This window comes from Colletotrichum jinshuiense, chromosome 6, assembly GCF_051148585.1.
Source record: "Colletotrichum jinshuiense chromosome 6, complete sequence".
Taxonomy (NCBI): Eukaryota; Fungi; Ascomycota; class Sordariomycetes; order Glomerellales; family Glomerellaceae; genus Colletotrichum; species Colletotrichum jinshuiense.
The window spans coordinates 2,454,009-2,477,514 of record NC_139313.1 but is presented as its reverse complement, the minus strand read 5'-3'; the positions used below and the strand labels follow the sequence as shown (position 1 = coordinate 2,477,514).

Here is a 23,506-nt window from a genome sequence, read left to right as displayed (position 1 = left end):
TTAACTCGGTTATCTCGGCCATGGCATTTCTCAGGCTCAACTTATATGCATGAGTTCCCACGGACTCTTCATCCTCTCTGCGTGGTTTGCGAGGCGACGCATGCTTTTGATTATCTCGTCATTTTTAGCTGAGATTGCCATCAGCTGCCTCACCACCATAATGGGATTTGCAGAATACCCTCCCTATCTTGGGTGTTGCGCGTAACACCAGGGGCCAGTTGTGGAAGCTCTAGGCAAACACCCGAACACGTACCATAGCACCCCATCCTTGATCCATCCTTACCTTATGCACCACAGCCACACTGCGCTAAAATGCAGCGGCCGCCCAGCCCATCAACTTGGGTATGGCCGTCCGCAACCCTGGCTGCTATTGCTGAATGGACGGACCAGACCCCTTTACTCTCATCCTCTTCTGCAAGCCGCACAACCCTTTCACCATCCTGCCTACGGATCCTATGTTGGGAAAGTTGCGCCTTTCCCCTTCACTAAAGGTACCAAGAAGGCCCGTGGCGGTACCCTTCGTCTCCTCATATTTTCGCAACATAAGAGACAGGCTGTAATATGCAATGTGCACTACATGTACCACGAAGACCTGTGGCGGTCTCTGTGTATCGGGTGACTCTTAATAACACGTTCGGTGGTGTGTGTACCGTGTAATCGAATCCATATGAACGGCTGCAACATGCCAATTCCAAGTTCCTGCAATTGCATTGGGCATGCTGCGCCCACGCCAGCCTGTCGCGGCGACTGTCAAAAGAGTACCAAATCTTACCGTCACCTCCTCACCAACGTCGCTCGGCTTCAAGTTGGGCCGGGCTGACCTTGCTTGCCAATTCATGGGTTTCTCAATACAACCATTGATGCAACTTGAGCTACCTTCTATGACTTCCCTATGACTTCCCAAGACTAGAACAGCTGCCATCATTCTCAGAACTCGGCCAATGTGTAGCTACTAGTTGGGCTAAGAAAAGCCTCTGGCCTATCAATACGTTCGAGTTATATAGGTCTTACTCACTGGAGATTGGCCAGTACCTAATTATATCTGGCAAGAAAGACTTCCAAATCATTGGGGGATTGTTACCTGCACGTCTCATCACTTCTTCTCTGCATCTACTCCAATAATGCGAAGAATCCCCAGGTCACTGTAAGCCAGACAATACTTTGTCGGTGCCCAGGATACAACGGGGCATGGCCCAGCAGTTTTGAAGGTGTGCACCTGGTCCCCTGTCTCCGCGTGCCGGATATCTAGCCCGGAGCCTAGTATTGCAGTTAGTCCCTTTGATTGAGTCTTCTGAATCGAACAGCAATATCAAACTTACCCTCATCACTCCCCCCCACCAAGAAATTACCATCGAACGTAAAGCCTAGGCAGAATCAGAACCTCATCCGCAACATACCAATCCGGAAAACTCACTTATGGACCGCACTGGCCCAATCATGCTAGTAATGGTCCGCTGGCAAATCCAGTCTGTTGTGTCCCAAAGAGAGATGATAGAATCCGAGCCCCCAGTGGCGAGATAACGGCCAGTTGGTTGCATTTCAACCGATAGGCAGGACGACGTATGCCCGTTAAGGGCAAACTCCCTATCATCGTCCCCTTGGTTGAGCTGAAGGGCAGGCTTGAATTCCGGATACGTCAAAATTCGGGTTCTTCCCTCTCCCGTCGTGAGGAAGATTTTATCCCCGCTCCAACAAAACGCAATCTGGTTCGTCTGGCAGGGCTGTTGATGAGATGCCATCGGTGTCGACTGGGTTGGCGACAAAACAAAGATGTTGTCTGTCTGATCGAATGTGAGTGTCTTGTTCTGAAACAACAAAAAAGTGATATCTCAAACCTTATTTCCAACAACAAGAGATTGGCCGTCGGGTGCCCAGACAAGAGTAAAGGCATCCCCTAAGCCCTTGATCTCGTTTGTGCAGGTCTTGGACCGAACGTCCCAGAACTTGACGACTCCGTCATTACTGACACTGCACAGCTCCGCATCCTTGACTGGGTTGAAGGCCACCTTTTCGATGGCAGCCGAATGCCCCTTCAACTCGGTCGAGAAACGCACATTCGGCTTTTCTGGGTTCCCTGCCCAGGTTGGGGGAGTCAGCTTTACCACTTGACACAGTAGCACAGACTGGCAAATTCTTCACATACAGACACGCAACGTCTTGTCGGATGAGCCTGTAGCAACTAAAGTCCCCAAAGGATTCCAGGCAATCGATCGTAAACTAGACGACGGTCAATACTGTCGAGCTGGGCGTTCTCTGGTGCTGCCCCTTGGGGGCGTACCTGTGTCCTCTGGAGCTTGAACCTGGGTCATGGTACGGCTGACTCTTGAGGTTTGCTAAATAGGCAGGAAATCTCTCCTTGGAGAGGCTCAATCGCGGCCGAGGAGGGGCCATTACGGCAACTGACGAATGACTGTGCCGAAAACAGTTGAGGCTAACAAAAAAGACACAGCAGAGGCGATGTCTGGTGCAATCGACTTCGTAGGCCAGACGGTTCCTAGATTGGCTCTTTTGCACTGTGTCTTGGGGTCGGCTCGGAATGACAGGCTGCGGCAGCAGGCTGAGCAGTAAACCGTGGGCGAGAGGAGAAGCCAATTCGAATGACACTCAATTGAGTTTGGATCAGAACCAAGGACCAGAATAAACAGGCGTATACGGATACACAAGGCTTGGTCTTGCTCGGCGAATCTCAACGACTGTCCAATTAGAGGTTGAACTCCTGCAAGTCTGCACCAACCTCTCGGATTGACTAGCAATGTTGTCTGGCGTCGTACAGGGGAGGAGAGGAAAGATACCTGGGCATGGGTACCACTCTCCCGCCCATGAAGTGGGCGGGTGCCGTCACGGGTCTTCACGCTTCTCCAAGGCGCGTTCGGTGGGGCTCGGTTGACCAGTTCCCGTCCTGGCCAGAATAATGGGTCCATCTTTTCAAGGTGCAACTGATTACCTAAGACATCTCGGGTAGGGCGGTCAGGATGCGTGAGGTAGGTAGGTACCTGCCATGCCCCTGATCGATGGAGGACTAACCGATAAGACGGATGCCAAGTGGAAGCTCCAGGGTGGCATTAGTTAGCATCCCCCCCCAACGCTAACGATCTCGCAAGCTCCTACCGACTTCCAGAAGCTCCTCGGGCCATGATGCTCAATCGTCCGCCAGCTTCACCAATTTCTCACCACTGGCCTCCCCCCACTCCACACCGCATGCTGGGGTTGTCAATGGGCCATAATCGGTACAGAACATGAGGTTTCTTGCTTAAGCTCAGCAGCGGCCATGATCAAAGCGTTGTCCGGCTCGACGACAAAGGATACCCACTCCCCGGCTTGACGAGCCTCCCGCCTGTCACCGACGACAGGCTGCCATTGTGACGGCAGAACCGCATCAAAACTGATACCTTGACATAGGTTCTTGCCGAGATGTATTGGCCCATCGGAACCCCTAGAATCTTTGCCACGAGCAGCAGGTCTGGTCCTGCTTTCAATCTGGTCGTCTCTCACGATGGCTTGCCCAACCCATTCGACAATCGGCCTGCAGACGAACCCTCGGCAACGTCGTACCTAGACTCGCAGTTGCAGCGACCCCAACATGACGAAATCGAACCTGCCACACCCTTGACACCAGTCACGCCTGCTATTCAGTCAGTTGACTATGATGCCCACGACTCGGAAACGTCTCGACCGTCACCTCGACCCAACGCCAATATCCCCCTAAAAGACCCCGTGCTTGCGTTGCGCATCTCCCGTCCTGGCCATCTTTTTGCCGTGATTACCTCCACTTCAATGACGATATGGCAGGCTAAGGTCAGTTCTCTTGCCGGCTGCCCGGTCCTATCTCACGAACCATGCTCATTCCCTTCAAGCCCACAGTCATCTTAGCAGTGGTCGTCCGCTCGGAATCGTCGCTGTCAACCTACGGCGAGAATGTCGACCTTTTGCTGCGACCCGACTCGGCCATCTTTGTGGTTCGGACATCCTTAGGCTATCTCATCACGTATTCTCTCGCGACGGATTCTGAAGCCCAGGTCTACAAGCCTTACTTTCCAAGCTACGCGAATATTCAAAGACGTCGCCAAAATCACCACGGTGGACCTGGGAGCACTGCCCCGGACCAGTATCTCTGGGGCCCCGGTGAGGGTCAAGGGGTCCGTGATGTGAGCGTCCGCTTTAGGATGGTCATCAAAGTCGATGCTGGTATAGAAAGCGCTCTAGCTTTGGACGACGAACTGGTGGTGGCTACGCGCAAACCAGCAGCCATTCAGTGCATCCGCTGGACCCCGGATCAAAGTGGTAGCCAGACCAAGACGGAGATTATCAGTCGAATGGGCTGGTTGGAGAAGAAGATAACTATTGTTGAGATGACCCATGACCGACCGATGAACCTATCAACCTGGATCACGAGTGACGGCAAGGTTTATGCAGTCCAGCGTCTACACCCGCGCGATCTACCTCAAGGAGACTCTCAGGAAGCAGACCCAAAAAAGCTGTTCAAAGGCTACTGTTTCCACACGCCGCGCAAGCCAGAAGAATCTGCCAAAAAAGCTGTCATCAATGCAAGATTTTCCTTGATTGCGATTGGGTGTGCAGATGGATGCATTCGCGTTTACTCGGCTCGAGATTACGCCGGAAACATCCCACCCTCACACACCCACACCATCCCAGTCTCGACGACGGTCTCTGGCTCAATTACCAGCTTGAGCTACTCGCCCGACGGCTATTGTCTATTTGCTGGGCTTGAAAACGGTTGGGCTACCTGGAGCGTCTACGGGAAGCCGGGCAGTCACAGTTTCGGGGCGCACGATGCTATTATCCAGGCAAACGGCGAGAACTGGATTGCCGGCGTTGGGGATGCTGTCTGGCTTGGCAGCGGATCAGAACTTCTCATAACACATCGTCAGCACGAGGCAGTTTGGGTGTTGGAAATGGCCAGGAGTGCGGTTGTCGGCTGTTATAACGCGGCCAATCTCATGCGTACTGTATTACAGACGAGCACCAACGTCATGATATACCGCGGGTATGATCTGCCAGACCTGGCCAGTATATCCGCAGAGCCACATTTGTGGCATACGACAAAGGTGCCCTCGGCCTATCTTCTTCAGCAGTGGCCCATTCGTCACACCGTCATTTCACCAGACGGAAGATATGTTGCTGTAGCTGGACGTCGAGGTCTGGCTCACTACAGCGTTAACAGTGGTCGGTGGAAGACATTCGCCAACGAAGCCATGGAAAACGAGTTCCAAGTCAGGGGTAGCATGTGTTGGTATCAGCACATACTAGTAGCTGCGGTGGAGGCCAACAAGTCTCACGAGCTTCGCCTTTATTCAAGGGAAACGGCCCTCGATAGCTCTCTTGTGCTTCATACCCAACCCTTGCCAGCACCGGTGGTTCTGGTGACCACTTCAGGGGAGGATTCTCTGCTGGTATACACGTACGAAAATCTGCTTTACCACTTCATCTTCGCGCCCACCGGCGGTTCCATCAGACTGGTTCAGCTTGGACAAATCGCATTCCATGGCATAGTGCGATCACCCGCCAGAGTTCGTGGACTTAGCTGGATTTTACCAGATAGTCAACTCGCTGACGGTGATCCTTCGCAAGATGTAGCTGTTGCGTCTGTCTTGTTTTTGGTTGATGCCAAATTGGTCTTGCTCCAGCCATCGTTAAACAACGAAGGGCATCTAAAGTACGACATGAAAGTCATTGCTCAGAATGTGGAATTTCATGTAAGCATGAGAGACCAGCCACATTTTGATACGACAGCGGCGCACGTCGAGGATGCTTTGGCAACAGCGGTGTCTCTACGGAATTCCCTCTGGGTTTTCGATGGCCACGAATTCAAAATTTGGCCAGACATACAGGATGTGTTGCGAGCAGCATCGAATGAGACACAACGAGATCTGCCAAAGACGATATCAGTCCCTCTAGACTTCTATCCTCTTTCGACTCTTCTTGGGAAAGGCATAATTCTTGGAGTCGAGGCCGACCTCGTACAGCGGCGGGATATCAGCTTCTCTTTCTTCCGCTTCACCATTAGAGTTGGTTAGCCGCCCTGCCATCGGGAAATTTCTGCTAACCGTGGATGTCAGACACACCTATTCTTGCCCGACATCTTGCGCTTCCTTCTAACTGAGGGCAGGACAGTGGACGCGGTAAAGCTATCAGAGCAGTACCAAAACCTAGAGTATTTCGCGCATGCCCTGGAGATTTTGCTTCACAAAGTTTTGGATGACGAGGTGGACTCTGGGCCAAGCCCAGAGGAGGCAATTTTACCACGGGTGCTATCCCTACTTTCATCTTTCAAGCAGTATCTAGACATTGTGGTACAGTGTACGAGGAAAACGGAGGTGAGGCAGTGGCGGACGCTATTCGCATACCTCCCGCCAGTGCAAGAGCTATTTGAGGAGTCGCTTCAGCGAGGGTCTCTCAAAACTGCCGGTGGCTACCTCATTATCCTGCATACACTAGACGAACTGGGATCCGCCTCGGAACAAACGGTGCGTTTATTGTCAAGAGCCATGAAAGAGGGTGATTGGGAGCTGTGCAAGGAACTGGCACGGTTCCTGGCTGCCATGGACGAGTCAGGCGACACACTCCGCGAGGCGATGGAAGGGGTGAACATAACGCTGAGGGGCAACGAGGAGCCTTCTGGCTTGATGAGTAGGCTTGACGTGCCTAATAGTAGAGCCCTTAACGGCTTAGGGTTAAAGTATGCGGAACAAAGCGACGAGATGGAATCGGAAGGTCAGTCGATCAGCGACGCCGCCAGCTTCAGCTCGGACGGTCGCTGAGATGCCGCATGGCGTTGAATAAAAAATAACATGGATGGTTTCCGCGACGCTTGTACTTATTTGCTGAAGACCTCGCGGTGCTCAGTCTTCACCTCGGCCTATGTGTTCTCCAAGCATCTAGTCTCAACTTAGGTTTACCTCGTTGGCTACCTCAGTGGTTGATGAAAGCCGTGGCTTCTGAGCCAACATCATGTTCCGCACAAACAAAGGGTCTGCTCCCGTACTGTAATCACTGACACGAACTACTCGGGCATGGTTTCAACAAATGGCGGCGCTGGAGACAGAGCACACAAAACGAAATCGGAAACCTGGTATGATCGACGCTAAACACGGTATCAGGGTATACAGGAATGCGCCTTTTACCAACAAATCGAATAGAAGTGACTCGCCAATGCAGGAAGTGCACACATATGGAAGAGTTTGGCTTCTACACCATGGCTCCGTTCAAACCGTGAGCCTCAACCCTATTGACCAGCTTCTTCACGTTCGTCCACTCCTCTGCCTTCAAATCATCTCTGCCGCCCAGACCGGAAGCCACCTCAAAGACAGTCAAAACACCATCGATGCCTCCCGTGGCCAGACGCTTGCCCTCGGAAGGTTCCCAGACAACCTTGTTCAAGCTCTTGGCCAGCATAGTCCTACCGTCCTTACGAGAGCTTGGCGAAATTCTTGCCACGGGCTCCTCAGTCTCAACCGTGATATCCCAAAGCTCGAGCCATCCCGCCCCGTCAACGAGGGCAAAGACGCTCGGTTTGATCGGCGACCACTGGGCGTCATATACAACGTCTTCCCGCACAAAGTCGATGAGCGGCGAGACTGTCGGCTCAACTCCCGCCGTCGATGTGGCAGCAGGTGCGCGAACCTTCCAGAGTCTGACACTCCAGTCAAGTGACGATGACAGGACCAGGTCACCAAGATCCACAGGACCGCGAGCAGGGTGGAAGTCCACGGACATGACGGGTGCCGTATGTCCCTTATAGCTGACGCGAGCGTCAACGCCTGCTTTTGCGCCGGCTCGGTCATATCTGTGGCAGGGGAAGATTGTGCCCTCTTCGCTACCAACAAGGAAGAAAGTAGGATCAGTTTGCGGGAATGCTAAACAGGTAGGGCTGACGTCATCCAGCTTGTATCCTGGTGGTGCTTTGAGCTCCAGCAGTTCTTGCGGCTGAGCAAAGACATCCATACTCCAACCGCAAACCACACCATCTGTGGAAGTTGAGATGATGTTGTTTGCGTTCTGTGTACCGACAATATCGACGGAATAAATGGGATGTGTGTGTCCGTACCCTGTAAGCGGTGTCTTCTGTACGGGTGCCGACTTTGCTCTCATGTCCCACAGAAGAACTTGGCCGCTGTAGGTGCCGCCGATGATGAGATTTTGGTGATACGGCGAAAATTTGGCAGTAAGAACATCGGATTGTGCGTGGAAGACATATTCTGGCCTGTCGCGCAGAGCCAAGCTCCACACTTGAACCAGGCCATCCGGCTCATGTGGTGCGGTGGGGTTTTTGGTATACGATGCCAGCATCAGCTCGGAATGGTGATGTGAGAAGTCGATACTACTGATCATTCGTTTCTTTGACCATCTCTCATCGAAGAATTGGGCCACCTCCTTCACCCTTTGCCGGCCCTTGCCTCCAAAGTTGCCGCTATCGTCGTCTTCATCATCCACGTCTTGGCCTTGAAGGGCGTAGTCGGTGAGAATATCGTACTCCTGGTCGATGGCTCGCTCAATAACTTTGGCGGACTTCTCTAGAAATTCGACAAAATCGGGTGCACCGGTAACGGCTTCGAGCTCCTCGGTAGTGAGCTTGCGCATGGGATAGTTTTCCTTGGCAGGACCTTCGTTTGGAAGGACACCATCCTTGACCATCTCCAGAGATGCCTTTGATGCCTTGAGCTCCTCCTCTACCTCCTTTCTGATGTCCTGCCGAAGTTCTTCTTCCCGGTCCCGCTGTCTTCGGCTCAACCTCTTGCTGGGCGTTGATGTGACGGCGGCAATGTCCTCATTGTCGGAAAGCGACTGGGCTCTAGGTCGGCTAGGAGGGGTCCATTCTTCAGCGGTTTGCACTCCCTTACTATAGGAATGCACCTCCTTTACGGGAGATGGCGGGCATTCGTATATCGTGGTAAGCGGCGCCGTGGTCAGACTCAGCTGTACAGGCGCCGCTGTTGGAGCTGGAGCTGGAATCGACAGGCCGTTCGCGGGGATCGCAAATTCTGAGGTTGCGGTGCTCAACTCTCCGGCACTCAGGACGCTGTTTGGCCGGCTGCCCCTACGAGCTGGCGATGCAGCTCCTCCAGTTGTAGACCCAGGTCGGCTTTCTCCTACCAAGCTGTTGATCAAGGTCTCGATATCGCGTCGGTTATCGGCTCGGCCTGGGATGGGCGACACTAGCTGTATTCCACATCAGCAAGTTGCGCCAGCAGGAAGGCTGATTACACCAACATCGCCAGGGCTGCCTGTGCCTTGCCGGCTCGCCGTTGCCTGACTTGCACGAAGCTCTCTCTGTCGCTTGAGCTCCGCGAGCTTGGCCTTCTTCGCGAGGATTTCATCTCGTCGCTGTTGCATCCTGCCTTCTCCTTAATCCCATCGCGGGACTTGCCGACTACGTGTGACGAAAAGAGAGACACGGATGTTGCGAAAAGGGCTGGTGGTCACAAGCACACTGGGGGGAGTAGCGGGTTGGTGGAGCGAGGAGTCAATACTGTGTTGACAATGTGCTGTGACGAATGTTCGGCAACAGTAGCGTCGTTTTGTTTGATGGGGGTTCCTATCAATACGCGTTGTCCTGTCGCGATTTCCCAAGGTCCCTGTATCGAGGTACCCCCGCTGCCAATTCAGTGCATGAAGGTACCTGAGCTGTCCCTGCATTAAAGTTGACATTCTGGTCCCGTCTCCATTTGCTCAGCGGCAGGCGGACGTTTCCACTGAGAATCAGCTAACCTTGCAAGGCAATTAATGCACGTGATTGCGCCAGATCGGCAAAGGACCGGGAAAACCGTTCCCGGTAATGTCAGCGCTGAGGTAATGTAGCCGCTATATGCTCCTAAGTAGTCAGCAAGCTGATGTGCACCTGGCGCTGGCTTTGGGCGGGCCACAGGCATTGTTGCTAGGCTCTTGTTCCCCGTCCGAGCTCCAGACAGCCGGAGTGACCTGACGGCCAGCCAGTGGAAAATCTGCGAGTTTTCCCGAGCATATTTTCAAATCTTCACACCTTGCGTCCCCTAACGTAATTCCCTCGACAGAGCTCCGAAAGGGTCAATTGGCAGCCATTGTCAACCCGCGCACTGTCCTTTCCATCGCTCGCTCCCTCCCGAAAACAGTCGCGCAATCCAGGCAATTGCCCCTAATGTCTTCCTCCTCCGGAGTTAACGTACGTCTTGTCCTCCATCCTCGTCCGCATCCTTCGGAGCGAATACCAGCCACCCTTTCTCCCTGAGCCGACGAACCTCCATCACCAAGCGACCCGACTCCGAATATCTCATACACCCCGCATTTTGGGGGGGACAGCTCGGCTGATTGATGGACTTTATAGGTGCTGCGATACACGGCCCTCGGCCTGGGCGTGTTCTACGGCTTCACACATCAGCGATCGATCACAGCAAGCCAGAAGGCTGCGGCCGCCCACCAGGAGTACGAGCGCAAGGAGAAGTTGATTGAGCAAGCAAAGGCCGAGTTCGCAAAGAAGAACCAGCCCGTCAAGGCGGCAGCTGCTGATGCCGGAGGTGCGTTTTCTCCATCTTCGACAAAGTGTTGCAGAGTCGGGATGATGCAATTTACACTTGTCGCCCTCTATAGCTACCTTAACAGACATCATGGAACTGACTTCCTACACAGCTAACGTCGACCCAATGGACCCCAAGTTTGACCTTGAGGCCTACTTCAACAACCTGGTGAAGCAGAACCCGTAAAGTGGTGGGCAGTTTGGGAGGAGGGGACGACTTGCACAACGGATAGACAAGGTCAGGATCGGGGAGACGCCTGCGCAAAGAGAACACGAAGAGTCCCACCACGGGGCAAATAATCTGGTCTTTCGGCAGCAGTAGGTGCACGGTTGGCACCTCACCCGATGTCAATGCATAGACATTTCCTTACGTCTGTTTACCGGATGTACATGTGTACAATACGCTCAACTAGATGACAATTCCAAGGAACGAGCCATTGGATTCCATCAATCACAAATTTCTCTTGTACAGTCTTTTGGGTCCCTTGTGCATGTTGCAGTAAGTACATGCTTATACTGCCACATGGAGCCTGCAAAGGCAAACTGAATCCTGTTTGAGGTGATTCGCCACACTTGGAGTATGTTGCTTTTGTCACCACTCACCCCCTTCGCCAGAGCCCAAGTCTCAGCTGCACAAATATTCACCGGCTTGTATGTTATTTGATCTTATCTTAAGGAACCAGAGTGTTTCTTCCCTTCTCAAAGATAGAGTAGTCAAGCTAGGACGCGTGCCCCTGTTGAACTTTCAGACTAAAATCTGAATCTTCTAATAGATTACCCGACTCTCTATAAGTTTCAGATCATCAACACGTTACTGCTAGAAGTGCTTCTTGAAATAGATTAAAGTATCGGAGCTATTACATACGACTGCTATTCCATTATCCTCACGGCCGAGTGCCGGAGGTCCATAGCTAGCCCGGCCACCCCGGATCCCTAGAACCCATGGCTGCTTCTTCGGTATATCTTTTATCCGAAGCACGTGACCCAATCGACTGTCGCGGAAGCCACGACGCTGTTACTGTCATTTGGACGTGGACTGAACGGCTCGGCTCCTCATGGACCGTGCGCCCTGCCCCTGCACAACCGATTCAGGTGCATAAGCTCCAAGCTGTCCTTCTCGGATACCTTGCTGTGAGACAGAAGGTTGTCGCCAGCTACATTTCGCAACCTTCACCTTCAGGGCAATTGTCTCTTCACATCACTCGCGGCCATTATGACGGCCCAACCTCTGGAAGTCCTCTCCGGAGGCAGCAAAGAGAACACAAGAACTGTTCTCAGAGTCATCATTTTGTCCCTGATCGCAGCTGCCGCCGTTGCGAGTCGTCTCTTTTCCGTCATTCGTAAGTGCCCCTCGACACATTACCCAAGTGCCTGCCCGCCCACCAGCACCCATTGACGGATAGCTTGGGGGAACAACTTGCCACTTTGTCATCAGTTTGGAGGGATGCTAATTAATTGAGTTAGGTTTCGAGAGTATCATTCACGAATGTCGGTTTCCCATCGTTCTGAACACCTTCCCGCACCCAGTGCTAATTCTTCCTAGTCGACCCTTGGTTTAACTTCAGAGCAACCAAATACCTTGTGGCCAATGGATTCTATAAGTTCTGGGACTGGTTCGATGATCGGACGTGGCATCCTCTCGGTCGGGTCACTGGAGGAACCCTCTACCCCGGTCTGATGGTAACCAGCGGCGCCATCTATCACGCGCTTCGAGCCCTTACGGTGCCCGTCGATATCCGAAACATTTGCGTCCTTCTTGCACCCGCTTGCTCCGGTCTCACGGCGTACGCGGCTTACCTTCTTACCAATGAGATGACCACTTCGCCTTCGGCCGGCCTGCTCGCGGCCGCCTTCATGGGCATCGCTCCTGGTTACATCTCTCGATCAGTTGCTGGCAGCTACGACAACGAGGCCATCGCCATTTTCCTTCTCGTCTTCACCTTCTTCCTGTGGATCAAGTCTTTGAAGCTGGGCTCTATGCTCTGGGGAGCTCTCTGCGCCCTCTTCTACGGCTACATGGTTGCTTCTTGGGGTGGTTATGCCTTCATTACCAATATGCTGCCCCTGCATGCCTTAACCTTGATCTGCATGGGCAGGTACAGCGCCCGCCTCTACGTCAGCTACACCACCTGGTATGCTCTAGGAACTTTGGCAAGCATGCAAATTCCCTTTGTCGGTTTTTTGCCCGTCAAGACCAGCGAACACATGCCTGCTCTGGGTAAGTTGTAATACGTTCTCATTTGGTTATTGCCAACTAACACAGAACAGGTGTGTTCGGATTCCTGCAGCTTGTCGCCTTCATTGACTACGTCAGAGGTGCGATTCCTAGCCGACAGTTCCAGACCTTTGTCTACACCTTCCTCGCTGCCACGTTCGGTATTGCACTCGCCGGTTTGGTTGCCCTGACCTCGTTCGGATACATTGCCCCCTGGGGTGGCCGTTTCTACTCTCTCTGGGATACCGGATACGCCAAGATTCATATTCCTATCATCGCCTCCGTTTCCGAGCACCAGCCCACCGCCTGGCCCGCTTTCTTCTTCGACCTCAACATGCTGGTATGGCTTTTCCCTGCCGGCGTGTACCTTTGCTTCCAGAACCTCAGAGATGAGCACGTGTTCATTGTTGTCTATGCGCTCTTTGGCACCTACTTTGCTGGTGTCATGGTGCGCTTGATGCTCACCCTGACCCCTGTGGTGTGCGTTGCGGCGGCTATTGCGGCATCGCAAATCCTCGACACCTACATGGTCGCCAAGTCCCCCAACCCGGAGGATTACAAGCCCGATGAGGCCGTCGAAGGAACTCCCAAGAAGGCGGCCAAGCAGGGTGGACTCAAGTCGACTAGCAAGCCTGTCGTCGGCATTTACACCTTCCTCTCGAAGGCTGTTGTTGTTGGTGGCATGTCCATCTTCCTGCTTCTCTTCGTGCTTCACTGCACCTGGGTCACCTCCAACGCCTACTCTTCCCCCTCCGTTGTCCTTGCGAGTAGACTTCCCGACGGCAGCCAGCACATCATTGACGACTACCGCGAGGCTTACCAGTGGCTGCGCCAGAACACCAAGGAGGATGCCAAGATTATGTCATGGTGGGACTACGGCTACCAAATTGGTGGCATGGCGGATCGCCCTACCCTCGTCGACAATAACACTTGGAACAACACTCACATTGCCACCGTTGGTAAGGCGATGAGTTCTCGCGAGGAAGTCAGCTACCCCATTATGCGCCAACACGAGGTTGACTACGTCTTGGTGGTTTTCGGTGGTCTGTTGGGCTACTCCGGAGACGATATTAACAAGTTCTTGTGGATGGTCCGTATTGCCGAGGGTATCTGGCCTGAGGAAGTTCAGGAACGCAAGTTCTTTACTCCTCGCGGCGAGTACAAAGTCGACGACCAGGCGACTGAGACCATGAAGAACAGCTTGATGTAAGTGGATGATACGCCTTTGTTTTGAATCCCTGCTGACAATGGAATAGGTACAAGATGTCATACTACAACTACAACTCGCTCTTCCCCGCCGGCCAGGCCCAGGACCGTGTCCGTGGCGTTCGTCTTCCTGAGGTCGGTCCTACTTTGGACACCCTCGACGAGGCGTTCACCAGTGAGAACTGGATCATCCGCATTTACAAGGTCAAGGACCTGGATAATGTTGGCCGCGACCATGCGGCCGTTACGGCCTTTGAGAAGGGCCAGAAGAAGAAGAAGCCGACGAAGAAGCGGGGACCCAGAGTCCTCAGAGTCGACTAAGTCGGTGGTTTATTGAGGCGATTGGGTGAGATTATCTCATGAATGCCTCTCCATTTCTTTGCATCAGGATGGGAACAAGGTGGTTTTAGATTCCACATGTAGACAAAAAAGCACGCTTCGGCAAATGTACACTACTTGATCATGACCTAACCTGACCATCGTGAAGTTTTTGTCAGTCTTATATGTCGGTCCGTTGGCTCTGATCAGGCTGCTTGGCAGTTTTTGGTATGCTGGGAGAGCAACTGACAAAACAAAAACAAAAAGTACTCGAGTTTGGAAGATTTCCGCATGGAATCAACCATCTCACTCATTCCCCGACTCGGTGGACTTTGTACGCTAGATAGAATTAGACTATGACCATATCTAAGCTGTCCCTACGTACTGAAGATAGGTCCTACAGCCAAGCCTCCTCGTGAAACTGCAACGGCAGTAGCCCTAAATCTCTCGGCCTAGTCGGGTGTTTCTTTTCTATTCTCTTGTAGCATCAGATAAGTTTGTTGTCACCCTTTCTCACCTCCAACAGCCTTATTGGCCATCCAACATTGCCAACATAGCCAACATACCTTTGCTGATATTATTTTTGCAAGACTTCATTCTATCTTGGAAAAACATGGAAAAAATATTCAGGTGCCTTCGCCTTTGATGATGCTTTGACTTCATATCATTGCACCATAACCTGCCATAGAAATACTTTTGGGTACTCTCAAAGGGAGAATCAAAAGGGCGAGAAAGCATAGCATATACCAGTGTTCAGTGTCAAGGAGAGATGGGAACATTGATAGGTACGTCTCAATTCTGGGTTCCCCAGGTCCCGTGACTTATTTCCTTTTCCATTGTAAGTGGTGCTTGAAGCTCTCTCCTTAAGGCAGGTGCTCATTGGCTCCTCTTACTTTATGTTGCACCTAACTTACCTTTAGTAATATCTTTGCATTGAGCCAATCCAGCTCATCTTTTTGACAAGGAAAAGTCGTATTCTTTCAGATTTTCTATTAACCGTTACATTGGAGTAGCACGACCTCCGCAGAAAGCCTCAGAGGCATCCAGAAACATAGGACTGACGGAGATGGCTCCAGTATTGGAAAAAGAAATGGCATCCTCCCGATATCACTGTATTACCTCCCTTTCCCTGGTTTATATGCCAAGTTATACTGATTAATCTCGACAACAGTTCATAAGGATTCTTGTCGAAATCGTCACCAGCTGATAGATGACGAATATGGGCTCAAGAGTCGACTGGAAGAAGAGCCTCGGCGAAGGCGCATCAAATCGAGCCGTGCTTCCACAGGCTGCAAGTCATCTCGCCAGACTGCTTCAGGTCACTTGAATACTCAAAAAGCTAGCTATGGCCGTACTTCGACTACAGCCACGTACCATCGGTCCTCTATCAACCTGAACGGTTCTGAGTCGGGACTCGCTATTGCTCCTGTGCGCAATGTCTCTCAGGTAGCCCAAAGTCAGAGCAGTTCCCAGCCCACTTCTGAATTGCATACACCCGATAAACCGAAGGACGCATCTCGCCGCCGACTCGAAGCTGCCCAGAGTGATTTTGAGGTAAAGAACGGATATATCTCTGGCCACGAAGGGTCTACCGACCCATTGCCCGATATAATGCGCCACGTGGATACCAGAGCAGGCAGGAGCGGCAGAAGAGAAAGTTCTTGCGACTAGGCGTCCAAGATACCGGTTCATCTTGACGACAACAATGATGGCTATTACTGCTGTGGCTGCGGTATCCGACGATCTGATGAACACCACATAGTCCGCAAGTTTCGTACTGGGGATCCGCCCTGGCGCAACTTTTGTAAGTCATGCCACGAGAAACACCTCGCCAACCGCGACGACAAGACGATCAAGGCATATGGAAACTTTTGCTTTGATTGTGGATTTGCCCGGTCTTCTCACTTCAACAAAGAACATCCTATTACACGGGGCCAGAACCCAGTCAAAAACTTTTGCGCACATTGCATGAAACGAGTTTTCAAGAAGGCAGTCATTCCTACGGAGACTCTGCTAGGCTGTGTAAGTTTCTGCTATTTGTCACATCTCATCATCCACTAAAATTTTCCTAGTCTTCCGATGAGAGCGACTCTTATTTAGATGATCAAGAGTCGGATGGAGAACATCCTGACACACGAAGCCTTAGCCAAACCGGTCAACATCCCGTCGCCAAGAAGCACGAAGCGGCAGTGCGCAACGATGCTGCACACTTGTCAAATGAACCGAGTGAAACCGATGACAGATCGAATGTCGTTTCTCCCCCAGTGTCCGTTCGATGTCAGCTGGGCAAGCGCCGTTCTGTTCACAAGCACGATTTGAGATATTCGGAGAAGCCATCCAGATCTGAACGCCTATCAGCAAGTGATCCTGATGCAGATGGTGTCACCTCGATGCCCAGCAGTGCTTACCGAGTTCCTTCGGTTGAGGACGCTCTGGAATCATCGAACCATGCGCAACATGATGGCCAGAAGGATCCTGGATGCTGCGTCTCCCCTGTCTTGCATGATTTTGCGCCTGTCACGCAGCCGCCCAGGACACCCGTCACACTCAAGGGGCATGTCACAACCAGAGACAGTGGCCTTGAACTCGGATCGTCCCTGAGCTCAGATTCTAATACACCTTCTAAGCGAACAAGCTTCAACGAACGTGTCGAAGTTCGCACATCTCCTACGTACTGGCAGCGGGAGCACTCAGACAACGACGAATCCTACACGAAATATCGGCACGAGCAATACCACGAGGACCTCCGTGATGGAAAGAAAGCTCTTCCGCTTAAGGACCCCCTGAGAGACCCTGACGGTTACAGTGCAAGACATCTTCGGTTTCGCCGCAACAGCATCGATGAGGAGTGCTTTAACTCATGGAGCACCTTTGGTGCGAGAAACAATGCCTCGGCTGATTCGACCTTCGGTTACAGTGCCTCTTTCCTCAGCTCAAACGCCAACCAACCCCATCGGGGTACTTTGCATACAGCAGAAGGGTACCAACCGGAATATCATCCACGCCCGTGTAGTAACCAGCAGAATGAGGCCTTGCCAAACTCTATGGGCTGCAGCCAACCGTACTTTGACGAGACACGGCCGAACCCCAACAACCGACAGTATCAACCATACAACGGCAACAATTACCGTCGCAGTCAGGGAAAGGAGAATCAAACTTGCCCCTTGAACCATGTTTCTCCTGAGAGTACGTACATATCGTATGGTCCGTTTGGCGGCCACCGTGGCCCCGAGGAGTCTCATACGACAGATCAATTCTTCCAGCACAACGACGGTTCATCTGCCAAACAAACTGGATTCCCCTGGCACCAGAATAGCTCTCACCTCGACCATAACTCTCAAGCAATTCATACAAACAACTACTTTGAGTCATGCAGCCGCTGTCCCGAAGACCAACGGGATCAGTTCTATGGAGACTGCCAGGACAACAGAAACGCCGGGTTTGACATGCCGTTTGCCCAGTCCGACCAGGACCTCTTCCCAGGCGACTGTGGCTACCATTGGGATGACTCAGATTCTAGCTTCGATTATCAACAAAAAAGGCAAGACTGTTATTCGCGCGCAACGGACGGCGAACGAAATCACTATAATGCGGGTTCTACAAAGGACCATGTCGGATTCGGCGAATCTCAACCCCGATCTCACCATGGCGTCCCCGGCCGTTCGACAGATCAAGGATCGGACAGCGGACACGACACTCCTTATTATAATATCGACGTCCCTTTCGAGTCCTCGAGCAAGATCGACGATGTCTGGCCAACGCGTTACGAGCCTAAGCTCCCCCCTGTTGGTGTCGCCATGGAAATCCCAGATGACATGTCCGATAACGACGTCCATACGCTGCTCATTCCGGGCTGCGACGACTACGTCCGTCCTCTGGAATGAGACAAGCTCAACCTCGACTGCAGCGAGTAGCACTATTGCCACGGCTATTTCCTTATTTATTGATTCTCCCACATTGTCTGGACTCTCTTGCTCGGAAGGAGTCTGCTTTGCCACTCGGCAACCTCAGCTAAATGGCGGCACCGCAACTGTGCAATGAGACGGAACATATTGTCGACCTAAATATTCTGCTTCGCAAACGATTTGCAGAACATTGCCATGGAATACTTCACTCTTGTCTTGTCTGTTTTTCAATTTTTTTCTTCACTTTTTGTTATTATTTCTTTCCTTGACTGCCACAAACCCCTCATAACCGTCACCACTATCACTAATTCCCCATACCGCCCCCCTATTTTTCACGCCTCACTCATGACGAACCACGACCTTTATCATTATCGCCTGCGCAGACGCATGCGCCTTGATATCAAACAGAGACAGCCGAGTGTCCTGATGAGCCGAAAATCGTCCTAAGAGACGAGGGGCCTGGAAACCATATTTCCTTGGAGGACGCCCTCCCGACGGCGGCCCCCATGCATGGATTTGGAACCCTATACTATACGCCTTTGTGCATGTTGGAGTTTTGGGGGGGGGGGGGGGGGCAAGCTACAAAGTCTTCCGAGTACAACATCAGGGGCTTGGCTTGGGGAGAGAAGGTCGCTCGCCCACGGGTTTGGAGTGTATCCTTAGTCTGTCTTTCTGGGGTGGAGAGTCGAGACTTCTGCATCGCAAGAAAGATTGTCAGCTGCCCCCTAGCTAGCTAGCCAGACGAAATTGAATGCAACGAAAACCTCAGAATATAGATAGATTATCACAGTTCTGACTGGACCGCGCGCGTGTGAGTTGATAATGATGCGCTGCTTTTGTTCGTGAATTTTCGTAGTCATCTACTCTACCGATAACCCCCCTCCATTGCTCCGTCTCATTCCCCCCCCCCCCCGCTTCTTGTTCTTCTTCTTTCATTTTCACCGCACCAGGTGGAAGCTGCTCCAATACTCTTTCGCAGAGCATTCTTAAGCATCTGTGGTTCCCCCCGGCGGCTTGGACGGACGGACGGTGCTCTCCCCCCCTTGCACATTCCCAGCTGCCGTAGTCCCGTTCCCCTTCAAGTACTGCCCAGACCCTTTACTTTTTTTTTTAAACTTCCGCCAGTTGGAGTGACTCTGGCCGGAAGCCCGGAGCTGTATTCCCTTTCTGGAACGTGCTCTTTTGGGAAGGCAGAGAGGGCCTGCTGGCGGAGTGCAGAGGTATGCGGTGGTGCCGAAACCGCCAGTCTCCCTCGAGCAGCCCCCGACTTTCTACTTCTGGGGGTTGGCTTGGGAGTCCTGCAACGGCGACGGAGCGCCGCCCAGTCCAGGGGTCTGGCCCCGGAGGACAGTGGCCGCGGGCGCGCTAGCTGGTGATCCGCGTCTCGAGACGGTCCTCATCGCCACGAACCTCAGTGCCTCGAGCCGCCTCTCCTCAAACACACGGCTGCGCTCGCGTTCCCTCTCGATATGAAGCTTGCGCTCTACCAGGTCCTTCTCCGCCTCGTCCAACCTCCCGCGCTTCTCGGCCTTCGTCCGTATGCCCCTCTCCAGCTTGAGGCAGACCTCATCTATCCTGCGTGCCGTCGATGAAGGGACGAATTTGAGGGGTACGTCTGCGGGACGAGGCTTCGCGGAATCACCCCAAAAGCAGCGGAACGTGACCTTTGTTTGGCTTGTGTCGGCGACGGTACCCCACACGACAATCTCGTCGCCGTCGTAGAGTTGAACCCAGTTGCGGGATGGGCTCGAGGGGTTCTTGCAGTCGTGCGAAGGAAGCTCATAGCCGTTGAGCATGACACCATTGGTTGCTTTTGTTGATAGATGGAAGGCGAATCCGTCGCCAACAGGATCTTTTTCCCACGGCTGGGCGTCCCGGCTCTTAGAAGGGTCGTAGCCTAAGATCTTGACTGCGTATTTGGGCACCCTGATCTCCGTCTTCGGCTCATAAACTACTGTGTTTTCCGGTCCTCGGCCCCATGACATCAGCAACCCCGTCACCGGAACAGAGATCCCAGAAACCACAGACCCAGGCGCCGACTCCAGCACAGCAACGGCGCGTTTTGTTTTTTTGTCAGAGACGGGAACAATGATCCTTTGCGTTTCTGGTGGTAACGTGTCGGGCAAGGAGTCTTCTTCGTCAGGTTGCGGTGCTGTGGCAGGAATGTCCCACTCTGCGCCCTCCAGCATCTTCCTGTCGTCGCGTTTCAGCAAAGCCCGGTTTGTCTCCTCGGCAGTTGGCTGATCTTGGGTGTGCACGGCGGGCACACCGTTGCTTGGCGGGAAGTACTTGAAGGCCAGCTCCCACAACGGAGATTTGCCGGGGCCAAACTTTTCTCCTCGTGCTTGTGCAGCTTGGGTGAACATCTCATACTGCAGTTGGGTCATCTCGGGGTAGCGGAGATGCCAGGTTCTCACTTCTTCAGGCTCCCAGAATATCACCTTGTTGAACGGGCCATCGATCTGACGCCCTGATTCCAGTCTCTTGATCTGCGGCACAGAGGCAAGCAGATTGTACTCCTCCATTTCCTCAACTGCCAGAACATCGAGATTGCCCTCTGACTTTAGCCGCTTGAAAATTGGCTTCTCCCGAGGTCGCGGCTCGAATTCGTCACTCGTGTCAGACAGTGGCTTCCGTTTGCTGGTATTGTAGAATGTCCCGTTGGCCTGAGAAGTGGCCGCCGACTTCATCTGGATGTCGCTAAAGAATTCAGTCGCACCCAAGCTCTGAGAAGCAACGTTTTCGACCAGGCTTTGCAGTTGATCCGCGGACTGCCCGTTCGCAGCGGAGATGGAGAGCTGTGGCCCGCCGCTGCCCTGCGACTTTTTCACGATGATCGTCGAGGCATCTCCCGAGTCGTAGCTGTCCCGGATTTCTGTCTCTAGGCTCTCGTTGCCCAAAACCCCCGAGTCGGCTATGGGAAGGTTGAGACGTTCCGCTGGTATTGCGCCCAAGCTTCCAACGGCAGACACGTTAACCTCCCCAAATAGCCGCGGTCCGGGGCCATTCTGGGGAGGGCCGAAAGTTCCATTCTCTCCATCCGAATCCTCCTCGACGAAGTCGTTGCCAATATCGTCCACAATGTCTTCGAATGGTGGCTCGGTGTCAGCAAGATACCGCGACTGTCCTTCTTGTAAACTGAGTTGGGACGCGTTGATTTGCAATTCTTCGTCTTCGTCCGTGATTTCGTCAAATGACTGCTCGTCACTCGGCGGAGGCTTGAGTCTGTGAACCCCCAGCCAAGGATGCGACTGAAGATCCCGGACCGTCGCACGGCATTCCGGCCGTTTCTCCAGCATGAGGCACATGAACTCGATGCCCTGCCGTGTGATTCCAGCTCTCACTAGCGGCGCCGTGTTGAGCGGCACCGTCATGATTGTGTGTAGCAACTCGGAATAACTGACACCATTCCGTACGGGATACGGTGGGCTGCCAGTAAGCGCATAGAAGAGCACCCCGCCGAGAGACCAGACATCGACGGCGTGGTCATATCTTTGCCCGACCGCGGCTCGTTTGGCTCGATTCCGCGGGTGCCGGCGGCCAAAGTCATCGTACTCTGCATACTCCGAGTAAACCTCTGGAGCACAGTATAGCAAAGTGCCGCAGAATGTCCGGAGGAAGGTTTGCTCATTGTCCACCATTTTGGAGAGACCGAAGTCCGTCAACTTGACATCAAATGGGCTGAGCGACTGAATAAGGATGTTGTCGGGTTTGACGTCTCGGTGGGTGATGTGGTTCTCGTGCAAGTGAGCCAAAGCACTCAGCAATTGTGCCGCCATCTGCTTGACGGACTGTTCCTGTAAGGGCCCCCGGTTGCTGATCAGCTTTCCTAGATCGCCGTTCCCTACATACTCCATGATAATTATGAAGAGCCGGTTGTCCCAATCGAAATGCTCTATATACCGGACGACATTTGGCTTTCTCAGGTCAGTTGGATGCGAGGATGCAAACAGGGCGAGGAATGGCTTACATGCTGAACTTTCTGCATGATTTTCATCTCATTTTCCACCTTTTGATCCAGGACACCGTTCTTGATGAATCGTCGCTTTTCCAGCTCCTTGGCGGCGTATGGGACTCCGTCGAATTTCGACGTCACCTTGTAGACTACGGCAAATGCTCCCTTACCAATCTGGCCAACACGGTTGTACTTGCCAGACCCGTCCCAATCTCTCGGAAATCGATCGACGTTGTCTTGCGTTGTTCCGGTCGGCAACGCTATTCGCCGTGTTGTGGTAGTCTGTGGTCTCCGAGGAGCAGAGAACAAGTCCACCTGCCCTTGTTAGTTTCTAGCACGGAACGGCGCTCAGAGAGGCATAACCCACATGTCCGCCAGGACCCGGCACAACAGTCTCGTTCTGTTTCGCGCGCAGCGTGTCCAGATGCTCAAAGTAGTGTTCCAGCTTCGAGATGTACGCCCTGTCGTACTCGCCCACCCGCTTCGGTATCCGTACCAAGAACTCCAAGTCGTGCTGCTCGGCGTGCATCAGCACCTTGATCCTCGAGCCGTGGCTCAGCACCCTCTTTGTGTCGCATTTCTCGTTGGCATTCTTGGGCTTTGAACGCAACAGCGTCCCGTCGACGAAGGTGCCGTTGGTGGACTGGTCCTCGAGCATTACCACGCCGTACTCGTTGACGTAGATGCGGAAGTGGACGTTGCTGAGGCGCTTCATGGGATCGTTGGCGAAGCAAATGTCGCACCGCGTGACGTTCCGGCCGAACAGAAAGCCGTGGAGAGGGTCCTTCGTTTGCGCCGACAGCCGCAGGATGACGGCGTGGTCGATGTTGGGCGGCGTGAGCTGGAACTGGTCGGCCCTGTCCTCTTCCTCGTAGTCCGGCTCGACGGCGTCGGCCTCCTCCCTTCCAACGACATATTGCGAGTGGTCGCGGGCGATGCGGTGGACTTCGCGGCGGGCGAAGTCGGAATGTGGGTAAAGGAGGCAGATGATGTCGGAGATGTCCTCGTCGGAGAAGCCCGAGTTTTGCTTGCCTACGCGCCGTGGGTCGAGGACATTCTGAGTAGCTGAGGAGTAAGGGGTCAAGGTCAGCCTCCGGTCCGTCGGGTTGGGATGCGTGGAATCGCGGCACGACGAAAGAGCATACCTTGGGTGGGCTGCGACCCATCGCCCTCCATTGGGAGCAACGAAGAAGCAGAGTAGCCTAGTGAAGCTTGTCTTGGCTGCCCGTCTTCAACCGTGGGCCGCTGATAGACGGCCGGCGTAGAGGGAGGGGGTTGTTCAAGTTGTGCGCCTAGTATATAGAAGGTTTCGCGGCTGGTATAGAAGAGGCGAACAATGCATTTATTTGAATGTGGGCTACTAGAAGGGTGTCGACCTCGGTCTCGAGGGAGCCTTCAAT

At 53.1% G+C, this 23,506-nt stretch overlaps 7 protein-coding genes across 7 annotated transcripts; 4 read left to right on the top strand and 3 right to left on the bottom strand.

Moving 5' to 3' along the window:
• Nucleotides 1–1,093: 1,093 nt before the first annotated feature.
• On the bottom strand, nt 1,094–2,391 carry EsH8_VI_000627 (WD40-repeat-containing domain protein; the record flags this gene model as incomplete). The annotated part of the gene is made up of 6 exons (XM_083271880.1): nt 1,094–1,257; nt 1,320–1,364; nt 1,415–1,781; nt 1,836–2,074; nt 2,144–2,217; nt 2,279–2,391. 6 exons carry the CDS (start codon nt 2,389–2,391, stop codon nt 1,094–1,096), a joined length of 1,002 nt encoding a protein of 333 aa, XP_083127054.1.
• Nucleotides 2,392–3,411: 1,020 nt separating this feature from the next.
• On the top strand, nt 3,412–6,779 carry EsH8_VI_000626 (RIC1-domain-containing protein; the record flags this gene model as incomplete). The annotated part of the gene is made up of 3 exons (XM_083271879.1): nt 3,412–3,795; nt 3,855–6,026; nt 6,078–6,779. The coding sequence occupies 3 exons, from the start codon at nt 3,412–3,414 to the stop codon at nt 6,777–6,779; spliced, it is 3,258 nt and encodes a 1,085-aa protein (XP_083127053.1).
• A 427-nt stretch (nt 6,780–7,206) lies between these two features.
• EsH8_VI_000625 (WD40-repeat-containing domain protein) lies at nt 7,207–9,351 on the bottom strand (the record flags this gene model as incomplete). The annotated part of the gene is made up of 2 exons (XM_083271878.1): nt 7,207–9,177; nt 9,229–9,351. 2 exons carry the CDS (start codon nt 9,349–9,351, stop codon nt 7,207–7,209), a joined length of 2,094 nt encoding a protein of 697 aa, XP_083127052.1.
• Nucleotides 9,352–10,132: 781 nt separating this feature from the next.
• EsH8_VI_000624 (F1F0 ATP synthase subunit e) lies at nt 10,133–10,694 on the top strand (the record flags this gene model as incomplete). The annotated part of the gene is made up of 3 exons (XM_083271877.1): nt 10,133–10,156; nt 10,319–10,508; nt 10,621–10,694. 3 exons carry the CDS (start codon nt 10,133–10,135, stop codon nt 10,692–10,694), a joined length of 288 nt encoding a protein of 95 aa, XP_083127051.1.
• A 1,026-nt stretch (nt 10,695–11,720) lies between these two features.
• EsH8_VI_000623 (dolichyl-diphosphooligosaccharide--protein glycosyltransferase subunit STT3) lies at nt 11,721–14,249 on the top strand (the record flags this gene model as incomplete). Its single annotated transcript, XM_083271876.1, has 5 exons — nt 11,721–11,847; nt 11,972–11,995; nt 12,051–12,725; nt 12,776–13,928; nt 13,979–14,249. The coding sequence occupies 5 exons, from the start codon at nt 11,721–11,723 to the stop codon at nt 14,247–14,249; spliced, it is 2,250 nt and encodes a 749-aa protein (XP_083127050.1).
• Nucleotides 14,250–16,214: 1,965 nt separating this feature from the next.
• On the top strand, nt 16,215–18,130 carry EsH8_VI_000622 (uncharacterized protein; the record flags this gene model as incomplete). Its single annotated transcript, XM_083271875.1, has 2 exons — nt 16,215–16,268; nt 16,319–18,130. 2 exons carry the CDS (start codon nt 16,215–16,217, stop codon nt 18,128–18,130), a joined length of 1,866 nt encoding a protein of 621 aa, XP_083127049.1.
• Nucleotides 18,131–19,422: 1,292 nt separating this feature from the next.
• On the bottom strand, nt 19,423–23,282 carry EsH8_VI_000621 (serine/threonine-protein kinase; the record flags this gene model as incomplete). The annotated part of the gene is made up of 4 exons (XM_083271874.1): nt 19,423–22,068; nt 22,122–22,421; nt 22,474–23,171; nt 23,252–23,282. The coding sequence occupies 4 exons, from the start codon at nt 23,280–23,282 to the stop codon at nt 19,423–19,425; spliced, it is 3,675 nt and encodes a 1,224-aa protein (XP_083127048.1).
• Between the last annotated feature and the right edge of the window lie 224 nt (nt 23,283–23,506).